The sequence below is a fragment of the Lepisma saccharinum genome, chromosome 3, assembly GCF_977018435.1.
Source record: "Lepisma saccharinum chromosome 3, izLepSacc3.1, whole genome shotgun sequence".
NCBI lineage: Eukaryota > Metazoa > Arthropoda > Insecta > Zygentoma > Lepismatidae > Lepisma > Lepisma saccharinum.
The window spans coordinates 18,142,689-18,154,165 of record NC_139231.1 but is presented as its reverse complement, the minus strand read 5'-3'; the positions used below and the strand labels follow the sequence as shown (position 1 = coordinate 18,154,165).

The window sequence follows — 11,477 nt, the reverse complement described above, 5'->3', positions numbered from 1 at the left end:
CATAATTTTTAGTGTTGGTTTATTATGAGGTGGATGAATCGATTATGTAATGTATTCAAATAATATATGTTGTATACATGAATAAACTTCGAATACATACTACATAATTTGGTGTCACAAAGTTGCATGTGTATTTTCTCATTTTACATCGCTCCATGTTGCATATGTGTAAAACATATGCTCTACATGAAAGTTATACATGTTACACGTAAGAAATAATTATTATATTCGGAATGCATTTATCATGCATTTCTTCCTGTCTTTAAAAATACAGTTTTATGTGCTTGTTTTCCATTATTAATGTGAAATTTAATGTTTTTGAAAAAAAAAACAAATAGTTTGTTCCAACACTCTACCCCTTTTTCACGTAATTTATGATAATAACATCTTTGATACTACTACTACTGCTACTACTAATAACAATAATGTTATTGTTGGTTTTCATTCACTGTTCCCGGCCGTTCAGCATTTTGTTAGCATGGTTTGCAAAAATGTGCTTTTGAGATTTTCGAGATTTTCAAAAAAAAACTTTTTTTTTCGAGATTTTGAAAAATTACAAAATTCATTGAGCACAGTCATGTTGTATTTCAAATTAAAGCCCATTAAAAGGAGAAGAGAATGACACAAATTTGAGCTCTCCAGGTCAAATAGTTTTTGATTACAGCTGTTTAGAGATTTCAAAATGTTGTCAAAAGTCAATAACTCAAAAACTGAGTCCAAAAAATCTGAAATTTGGCAGTTTCGTCAACTTTACTGGTACTTCCACTGTACCAAAAATTATCAATTTCTGATGTGTCAAGGCTCAGACCATTGGGTGATTTGACGTGTGGGTAACTAGACCTCGGATTTTATGTTTTTAACTATTTTTTTCTTTGCAGGTAAATAAGATATAACAAGTTATGTCAGTGTTTCATTAAAAAAATGCAACAACTGACGAAGTTTTATGGTGCCTAAAATAACCTATTTTCTTTATTAGAACCTATTTTAGCTTTATGTGCCAAAATTATACCTTTTTTGAAGTTTTTTATATATTTTTTAAGGTTTTACAGGATTTTTGTATCTTACAGAGGTATTTACTTGCTTTGGTGATGAAACAATTCAAACACTGTCGTGTTTGAAACATGTTTTCTGTCGTTTTCCCTCCCTCAAAGCTCTAAATAAAACAAAATGTATTTCGCCGCTGTTACCTGCAGACAGTGGAGGGGATTAAAGGGGCCAGTTCCCTCTACTCTTTGCGTCCACACTATGGACTCTCAATGCTGAGCCTTGTCTACTAAGAGAAAGTAAACTGTCCTTGCTGCCTCCTCCCAGTTTCAGCACCCAATCAATCACCTCTACTATCTGCACAGTCCAAAGTGCAAACTTCTGATCTTTGTGGTCTTGCTCATTTAGCGTCAGTTCGGTCCTTTTGTGGCATTCACGTTTTGCAAAGTAACATTTCAGCATTCAAATTTACCCTACTGATTGTTTCTGTTCATAGAAAAAAGGTGGAGTTTGACTGTGGGTAACACGAAAAAAGATTCAGAGTGGTCACTAGTTCAAGTACAATTCCATATTTTCAAGGCGAACTTTTAAAAAATTCAAGGGTTACAGCAGATGTTTTCTCTTCCAACCTTACATATTACCGACTCTCACCACCCACCCACACACATAAATATGTACACTAACAATGTAATGGGTCTGTGTAATTCCAATGTCTAACCAACTTCAAGATATCTTATTTTGCAATAATCTTCCAACTGTAGATTAATTGTTCTGCATAAGACACTAACAAAATAAACGGATTGAGAGAATTCTGTTTTATTTTCCATGTAGCTTTCTTTTTCTTCCTCAATAACAATAAAAATATAAGCTAAACTGAGAAACTTGCCTTAGGGCATTTATAATTAGGCCTATGTACAACATGCATTCAATTAATAACCGGAAATGTAGTATAAAAAAATCTAAAATACGATTGTGATTGTTATATGTTTGTAATTTTGTGAAGGCGTCTGTAATCTATTCATAGCTGGGCTGGCACGTCTGCCTCGTGCACGGGATGCTGGGAAACAGTTAGACAAGATGGCGGCACCCTTATAGGAGTGCTCCAAGCTGGAGCAGCGAAGTGTCATGAGATATTTGTTGAGTGAAGGTGTGAAACCAATAGAAATTCATCGCTGCATGACAGTTCAAGACGGTGACAACTGTATGAGTCGATCACGAGTGTACGAGTGGACTGAGAAGTTCAATCAGGGCATAACCAGTGTTGAAGATTCTCCACGTCCAGGTCGCTCTGTCCCTGCGTGCTCAGCAGAGTGCCGGAAAGGTTATGTTAACTTTGGTTTGGGACCACAACAGGCCAATTTGCGAACATTACATTCCCAGAGGTCATAATGTAAAGAGTACCACCTACTCCCACCTTTTGTGCAAAAAACTGAAACCAGCCATTGTGCAGAGACAACGTGGTCTGGTGTCTAGTGGTGTGCTCTTGCTCCATGACAATGCGAGACCACACGCTGCCAATGTCACATTGTCTACTATCGAGGACCTAAAGTTTGAGTGCTTACCCCACCCTCTATATTTGCCCGACCTCGCACCTTCCGATTTCCACACCTTTGGCCCACTGAAAGATGGACTAAGTGGATTGAGGTTCCAGAATGATGACAAAGTCCAGTCAGCGGTGCATGAGTTGTCATGCACACATCCAAAAGATTTTTTTCCCTGTGGATCGGTGCCCTTATCAAGTGCTGGCATAGGTGCATTGAACTAGGAGGGGGACTATGTTGAAACGTTATACTGTAGGTCTTTTGGTGCTTGTAATAAATATTTGGTACAACATATTTCCGGTTATATATTGAAGGAGCCTTGTATAAATTTAATGGGATTTGGATTAATAAAAGTTGCAATTTTTCACATCTGCAGAGAAGAAAACTTATTTTAGGGTTTTTAGAACCTAAAAATCCGAGGTCTACTGATGACCCTATAATCCTATCCCCTCACACCCATTTTTCCAAACTTCCATCTGCTGACTGGACCTTATCTTGCTCACAATGTTGACAAGATGTGTGGCCACAATGTACTCCATTGATGGTATAAGTCTTGTAAGGACAGCCTCATAGAAAGAACAGTGGTAGTTGGTGGAGATTTCACTTTTTAACAGAAAATTCAGAAGGGGCACAGGGTGGAGATGATGGCTGAAACGTAGGTTTATGGCATTGCCACATTTTAAAGAGGCTGCAAGCTACGTTTGCCTGTCCATGTGTTTTGGAGAAGTACTTTTTGCAGTTTCTTATCTTTTCAGGAAAAAACTTTTTTTATTGTTTCCACTTCTTCATGCAGACTAATGTATAGAAATAAACAACATGGGACAATTTGTGAGAGTGAATATGAATATACAATCATTTCAACAATTGTGCATGCTGTTTTTTACAAAATGCATTTACAAGGTTTCAATGAAATTTTAATTTTTTGCTTATCACAGAGGTCCAACATTTATTCTACAGTGGAAGCCGTGAAGTAGTTGAGTAGAGCACCAGATTTGTAAAGTCATAACTGTGAGATAGGTGTTCGATCCCCACCACCGGCAAAAATAAATTTGTTAACGTGAGAACAAGAGAAGAGGTGCTCTCTAAATGTTTTATGTTAGAATAAGTATAGTTAAAAACACTAGAAAGGGGATAATATTCATTTTAACATAGCATGTTAACGTAGAACCGTTGTCACTAACATACATTCCGAGAATTCTTGCTCACTAAATGGTTAGGGTTTGGTGAAATTTTGCATTTGTCCTTAGACATAAGCTGAATTGCTTGTAAACATATAACTTTATGCAATTTTGATTGCCCTAAAATTGTTATTCTTTCCTCTACTTTGAAAAATAATATATCTAATAAAGTTAGGCAAGTCAAAAGGCTATCTCCTTCAGACAAAGAAGTTGGTACTTCATAAAAAGGGTCTTCCTGTATATAAACAGAGTGAAAGTGTTTTACAAATTCGTCAGCAAGCAAGTTGTTGCTAGCAAGTCCCTCATTTTGCCATTACAGATAGGTTGTGTGTATGGTGAATTGTTTCATATATCCTGCAATAATATCAGATTCAGTACGTTTTAAATAACTTGAGTATGCATCATCCACAGTGCTCGAAAATTCTTCTTCATAGCTAGGTGCCAACTCTGAAAATCAAGCTCCGGGAAACCACCTACCAATTGTGCATACTATAAGAAGCTGAGCCGGCCCCCGTGGCAGAGTGGTTATCACATTGTGCTACAACGCCAGAGGTCCCGGGTTCGAATCCCGACCTAGGCATGGATGTCTGAGAGTGTTCATTCATCAATTTCATCACTCATCCCCATCTTTGCAAATTAGCCAAAAGTGGCGCTAGAATTGAAGTAAGATAAAGCAAAATCAAGCAATCTATAAGAAGCAGAGCATCACCGTATTCAAAACATCGCTAAATTCGGGCGAGAAAGCTGGAAATGAGGGGTTGTGGGACAAAGTGTAAGAAATTGTTACTGATTCTATCCACCTGTTCAAGCGGCTCCGGCACCCACCCAGTGTTGTATAAAGTGGGTACCTGGGGGGGGGGGGGGGGGCAAAGGCGGTCAGGGGCATGGTGCTGATCACATCACCCCCATCTTCGGCCATGATCAAGAAAGTGTGAGGCCCTAACCTCACACCCCCCTATATGCATTCATGAAGTAGTGCATAGCACAGTGGAGCACTTTACCTTTTTTATCTATGGAATGTTCACACGTTGACAAAAAAAATAATTTTCTAACTTACGCTGTACTGCAATTTGAACTTAGAATCTTCAAAATTTTGTACATGCAAATGGCAATATTACAGGAAACTATCACAATCGCCAGGCTAAAATTTTAGTCGCCATGGCGACCTGGCAACTGGGATTTTTCGATCCCTGATCATCCATATTGTTTTCCAGTCTGGTTCATAAATTTTATAAATTTTGTTGCATGCATTTGACTATGGACTACGTGATGTTTCATTTTCTGGTGTTGCTGTGCTTTGGATGTAAGACCTTTTATGATTCTGGCAGTAAGGAGAAAGAGAGTTGGAGGGTAACACATTCATCGAACAGTATAATGAATAAAAGTGATGATAATAATACAAATGAAAATAATCAGTTTTTTATAAAATAACTTGTAGCAGATGGGCCAATGAAAGTTATATTAGGATTTAGTTGAACTTGCAGTGTCCAAAACTATGTAAGATTGTTTTGGTAGTTGCAAAATATGGCATTATGAACTTCTAGCTCCAAAACTGAGGATACAACTGAAAAAGTTTGACCACAAATGGTAAAAACAAAAATTTCCATCCCCCCAAAGCCACTTTTCTATTAAAAGAAATCTACAGAGCAATTCATTGAAGTGTAGACTGCCACGTTGGTATTTGCACTATCAGCAAACAAGGTGCACGAGGTCATATGTTGCCACTGTAGGCTCTCCGTGAATGAAGCATGCAAATTTTCGTAACTAGTTTAAAGAGTGATTAATTTACTTACCAATTTAAGAAAGAAGGTGCTGAAACTGGCCGGCCACCTTCGTTATCCACACATTTTTGACACCTCTTGATGAAGTTATCCATAACTTGCTGAAGTTCCTGTTGATTAATGTCTGTAATTTCTTGGTAGATGTTACATTTCAGTTCTTTCAGGATGTGTGGATTTGACTTGTATGCAGCATTTTTTAATTTACCATAGAAATATAAATCGCATGGAACTTTTATTTCTGGAAATCTTGTTTCAAATCACCTTTGAATTTCACTGTGCAGTAGAAAACATTTGCTGAGCCATAACACACTTTGCGGTTGAATACACTATAAAAACACAATACGTAACAACCACCGTATCACTTCAGTCTATTTTCAGGACCTCCGTAAAAACATGTTTCTATTGGTGAGCCCAACTTAAGACTTCAGTATGGAGACAGTGTTGCCACATGGTGCACAGTAGAAGAAGGCTCCGGCGTGCATCGAACGTCTGCTGTAGTACACGCCGCAACAAAAGTTAGTGATCAACGGAATGGGTACTGTTCAATACAAGAATGCAAATCCTTCCTCCATGATTTGATGGGAAGCTGTTCTTTCATGCGGCTGTGGTACAGAGTAATGACAGTCTATGGAGGGAGATTTGCAAGTAACTCTTCCCGAATATACTTGTCTTACGTCTTGCTGTCCATTTTATCATGTATGTTGGCCGTCTTTTTTCTTCAAGTCCACTTTTTGCACAGAAAAGTTAATCGGTACTGGACCTACAGTTTAAACTGGGATCCGAACCACTATATGCCTCCACCGGGTATCAAACCCGGGACCCCTTGATTACGAGGCCAGGACGTTACCACTTTGCTATCGGGGAGGCCTGTTTCACATTTCTCGGCACACTGTCTCATTTGAGGCAAAACCGTGTTCATTACCGGCATGCACAAAAGCAAATCTCTCCCGCCGACCTGTAGGTGCTCGCAAACCACTCGTAAGGCAGCATAGAAAGTCTTGTTGTTGTGTCTTTATTGTTTTGTCCCTCCATTATTTTTGCAGAGCAGCAGCTCCACGACTCTGCAATCATAGGCGGGTCTAGATTTTTTTTCTGAGACCTGCACAGAATATGCTGTAAGCATTACGTAATATTGGAGACATAATGTGCAGAATTCGACTCGTCAAAAAGTGCCCTTATATCAGTGGTGTGCCCAGTGTTTTCGAAGAGGTGGGGGGTGATACATATACTTTTTAGTAGCCGGTCCTTATATGCCATCTTCTCCTACCGTTGGCCCTCTTCTTTTAGGAGTACTTATCGAAGGGGGAGTTATGACCAGCACATTGTCCCATTGGACACGTCACGTCATTCGCATCAATACAATTACAAGGGTTCGTTCTGGTCTAATTTTTGGTCTGATGAAATAATCAGGACTGAACCTTCAACGTACTGTATAATCCATCCTAGAATGTACATCCACCAGGAAACGAACTTAGGGCCCTTCAATTATAAGGGGATAGCATTAGCAGAATTTCTGTCGTCGGATTATAATTAAGGGATCCAGGGCTCGATACCTGCTGGAGGCACAATAGTGGTTCGTATCTCACATAAAACTGTAGGTCCAGTCACAATTAACCTATCTGTGCATAAAAGTGGATTTAAAACTCAATCAATCAATTATTAGTAGAGGTGTGAAATAAAAGGAGTTCTATTGGATTTGTGTGACGAATAATTACAGAAAGAAGGAGACAGACATTCTTTTAACTATCTAGGGAAAACGGCTCGATCTTTTCTTTGATCTTTTAATATGATGCTATCAATACTTTTCATAATACTTAGTCATCATTTTGGGAGGGGCAAGTGAACTTCCTCCCAAAAAATCAGCCAATGTGTACAATGTGCCTGGCACTTTTCGCTGCACATAGCCTCGTATAAAAGTTGTATTCGAAGCCGTTGCATTTTCTGTACCTGTTGTTTTTTGGCTTTTTTCTCCTCGTTTTGTGTTGAAAGAGGACCTTTAATCCCTTCGCTATTAATTTGTAAACAGTTTTGAACAAAATTCCAGTCTTTTCAGCGGTTTCGCTTGGAGTCCAACTAACTCTTTTACCAGGATTTTTCTGCTTTAAGTATACAATAATATTTATTACAATTTGTCTCTCTTTACTTGTAAGACTGGACACTTTTATGCTTAATAATACCACCCCTTGTCATCTTGCTGTTGTAGGATAATTATAATAATAAGTTCCTTCAAGAAATACCCAAAATGGGAAAGCGGGCATGCAAACAAGAAACCACTTGTCTCCCGACGGAAGCCTATTCACGAACTTTTGCCTAAACATTCCCCGCCCCCTTCCATCTTCCCAACACATGTTTGCAGCAAGTGGCAACTGTCGGACGGCTGTTATTTTTAACTCCCCAAATCACTATAAACATATGAAAGGAAAATGTCTTGTTTGGGTGGTCCGAATTGCAAAAGAAGGTGTACACTATCAATGCCTTACATTTCTTCTGGTTTTTGCTTATTTATTTTTTTCTCTTCGAATGTTAACGACTTTTGTTTCTGACAGAAACACTCTTGTTTAGGGGTGGCGATCTCAAAAGTAAAAGCCCATAAGAGCCCATACTGAACTCTTAACTTGGGCTCCACTATAGCGTCCCTTGCCAGCTTACGTTAGGTAAAAAAAAAAAAGGTAAAGTGCTCCCCTGTGCATAACGCCATGAAGGCATATAGGGGGTGTGGGGGTAACGTCCCACACTTTCTTGATCCGGTCGTGAGTGGGGGTGATGTGATTAGCATCATGCCCCTGACTGCCTTTACCCCCCAGAGTTTCCCCCAGGTACCCATGTTATTCGACGCTGGGTGGGTGCTGGTGCCACTTCCATTGTTAGAAAAGTTCCCGGATTTGAACCGGCCGGGGATCGAACCCGAGACCTTTAGCATGGTAGTCAGATGCTTTACCGACTGAGCCACCGCGGCCAGTCACTTACGTTAGTGAGTGTCTTAATAAAGATGTATCAAAAATGTGTGTGTGTGCATGCACATCAAAGGTGACTAGTTTGAACACCGTCGTTTATAAATCTGGTAAGTAAATCACTTATTAAAAGAATTACGGAAACTGTTGTGTGCATGCTTCATCAACACTCTACGATGCTGACAAATGGCCATGAGTGCCTCGTTAGCCGATAGCACAAACAATGACACGTGCCAGTCTGCAAATCAATGGATCACATTTTATAAGAACAGACTTATTCCAAAGTACTTGGTATTAAAGTCTAATTTATCTCTTTCTTGTAATCTAATATTGATCCTGGTGTTTCCTGGAACCTGTACATTTAGAGTTTGAGAATTATTACTAATTTGGATTTAAGAATTTAACCATTAAAGTAATTCTCCTGTTAAATACCCGAAGCTCATGTTCTTAGAAAATAAAGGGATTTCAGTATGTGGATGAAGAAAATGATTGTTGAAAAGAACCCAAGCTTTAGGGTAGGGAAGAATGTCTTCTATAGGTAAATAAATTGGAAAAATGAAAAGCCTGATTTTCTATATGGTATCAGCCAGTTAAGTCTAATTGGCAGTGATTAAATGTATCAGTTTTGAAACAATTTAAGTGATTTTTTGCATAAAAGCATGTTTCTTCGTCCCTTCTGTACTACAGTTCAATTGAAAGAACAGAGTTTATGTACGCAATGGGCAAAGATATTAAAACAAGGTGGCTACTCATCGAGAATTCCTTGACTTCCAGAAATTATGCATGATTTTTTCTCCATTGACATGAAAAATGTCAACTTATTAATCCAAATTCTTCAAAGTTTTTTATAGTTTAGCTTTTTTGTTATGGAGATTGGAAAAAAATAGCTGCAGTGAAAAACAAAACAGAATTTTCTGATTCCATGTACTTCATTAACATCCTTTGCAGAACAATCTGACAAACATAGTAAGTCATGGGATGGTGCCAAGTATAGCCTTTATTGAGCTTTTAAGCTATGTGTTCCTTTATGATGGAAATTCAACGTCAGTTTGTTGTCTGTTGGTTGCTCATGTGCACGTTCTTAGGGAAGAAGACCTGAAAAATTCCCACTTCCAATCACCCTCCTTGGGATTCGAACCCAGGTTCCCACGTAGAAGTCGGACACACTACTGACAAGATATACAATGTGATGCAATGTGGTGTGTGTTTTGTTTTATTACACTATTAGTCGGATATATATGAATATCACACTTAACAATGAATCACGAAATTTATCTCTAATTTTTCGACACAGAGGAATCATATGCAGCCGTCCCTCGTGGCGGAATAGTTATCAAATCGTTCTATGTTGCCAGGGGTCCCAGGTTTGAATCCTGGCTTGGGCATGAATGTTTGTGAGTGTCCGTTCTTCAATTGAATCAAATCATCACTTATTCCCATCTTTGCAAATCAGCCAAAAGTGGCACAAGAAGTGAAGTAAAATAAAGCCAATCAATCAATCATGGAATCATGTTATTATATTTGTGTGTGTAGGGGTAGGGGCCAGTAATAAGTAAGTTTAAAATAGAGGTGACATTTACTTGTACCCTTGAATTTTTGGAAAGTTTGCCTTGAAAACTGGGAATTATTCTTGAATTTTATCATGATCTTAGACTAGCCACCCACAAAACCTTACCCAGAGCTTGGAAAGTTGCTCAATAACTTGTGATCTCTTGGTCTCAATATTGTTGTCTACATTAATCTGTGGTCTTTACTAGAACAGGAAGCAGTTTTTTCTTGACATAGGGTGATTATTTTGTGACACTTGTGGTATGTGTCATTTAAAACTTTTTCATTTCAATTTGCAGGTGAAAAACCATATGCCTGCTCACTCTGCAAGAAGAGATTTCGGCAGCCGTCGACATTGCAGAAGCATGGGCTGTTGATTCACAGTGCAGAGCGGCCTCTGAAGTGCGGACTGTGTGACCGGAGATTCGTTCTGATCCAGCACCTACGGCAACACGAGAAGACACACAGTCGGGAGAAGAGACGCAGCATGAAGAGACTGTTACCAGGGACCAGTGCACGCATGAGAAGACTAAATTCAACAAAGGACGTTATCAAGTGATAGCAACTGCTATTGTAAATTCCAAGGAGTATTCAGTTTGCAAAGACAGGATTTTGCAATTTTATCCAAATGTACAAAGAGACAGGAACTCTGCTCATAAACCTTCATTCTCATTAAAAATATAGTGTTACCAAGTACACCAGTGAATTGATAAATACTTGCAGAAAATGTATGAATTAGAAGAAGTTGATACATTGATTAAGTGATGTACACTGGAGATAAATTATATTTTATGAGTATTTATTCTGATCAGTTAAACACATGACTTGATGAACTTTTGTTTCAACTATTTAAACGCGTTATGATTTAAGGTTGTTTGTAAGTAGAAAATTTGTGTAAGATGAACTTTCATAAATTTTAAAGACAAATATTATGTTTTTGTAATTATAGATTGATTATATTATAAACTCAAGATTCCATGTTGATTGAAACTGTAGACACAACTTAGGAACCAGAATTTGTTTTGGTCAGTAGGGGACATTAACCTATAAATTTCCACCAGCATCTTTTCACATGGTGTTTGGTGATCACTGTTGATTAATGAATTTGCTTTATTTTACTTCACTTTTCTGCCACGTTTAGCTAATTGCAAAGATGAGGATGAGTGATAGTAATATGATGATGAACATGGAACATCTTGCCCAGGCTGTGATTTGAACCTGGGGTTGGTGATCACTAGGGCTTGGAAAGTGATGACTGAAAAAATAACCTATACAATGATCTAACAATAATTTTCACTCTTGAAATGAAAGTTTTTTCGATCAGTTGTAAGAGAGTAGTGGAATAATTCAATAAAACCAGTTGTTTTATGATTTAAACTAGCGAAGCAAAGGGGAAAATAGCAATTAGGTATTAATGTAGTTTTCTTTATTTTTACTTCACAGTCACATAAAATACACTGCCAGGATTTTTTATATATATACATATAAGTCATT

General features: G+C 38.2%; 1 protein-coding gene across 3 annotated transcripts in view; it reads left to right on the top strand.

Annotated features, from left to right (window-relative positions):
• LOC145984929 (uncharacterized) overlaps positions 1-11,086 on the top strand; it is a 30,175-nt gene extending 19,089 nt beyond the window's left edge. For all 3 annotated transcript variants that reach the window (XM_083118338.1, XM_083118336.1, XM_083118339.1), the window contains one exon: positions 10,283-11,086. In XM_083118338.1, coding sequence (XP_082974464.1) covers positions 10,283-10,542 — 260 coding nt within the window. In that variant the 3' untranslated portion in view covers positions 10,543-11,086. The remainder of the gene's footprint in view (positions 1-10,282) is intronic.
• Positions 11,087-11,477: the final 391 nt, after the last annotated feature.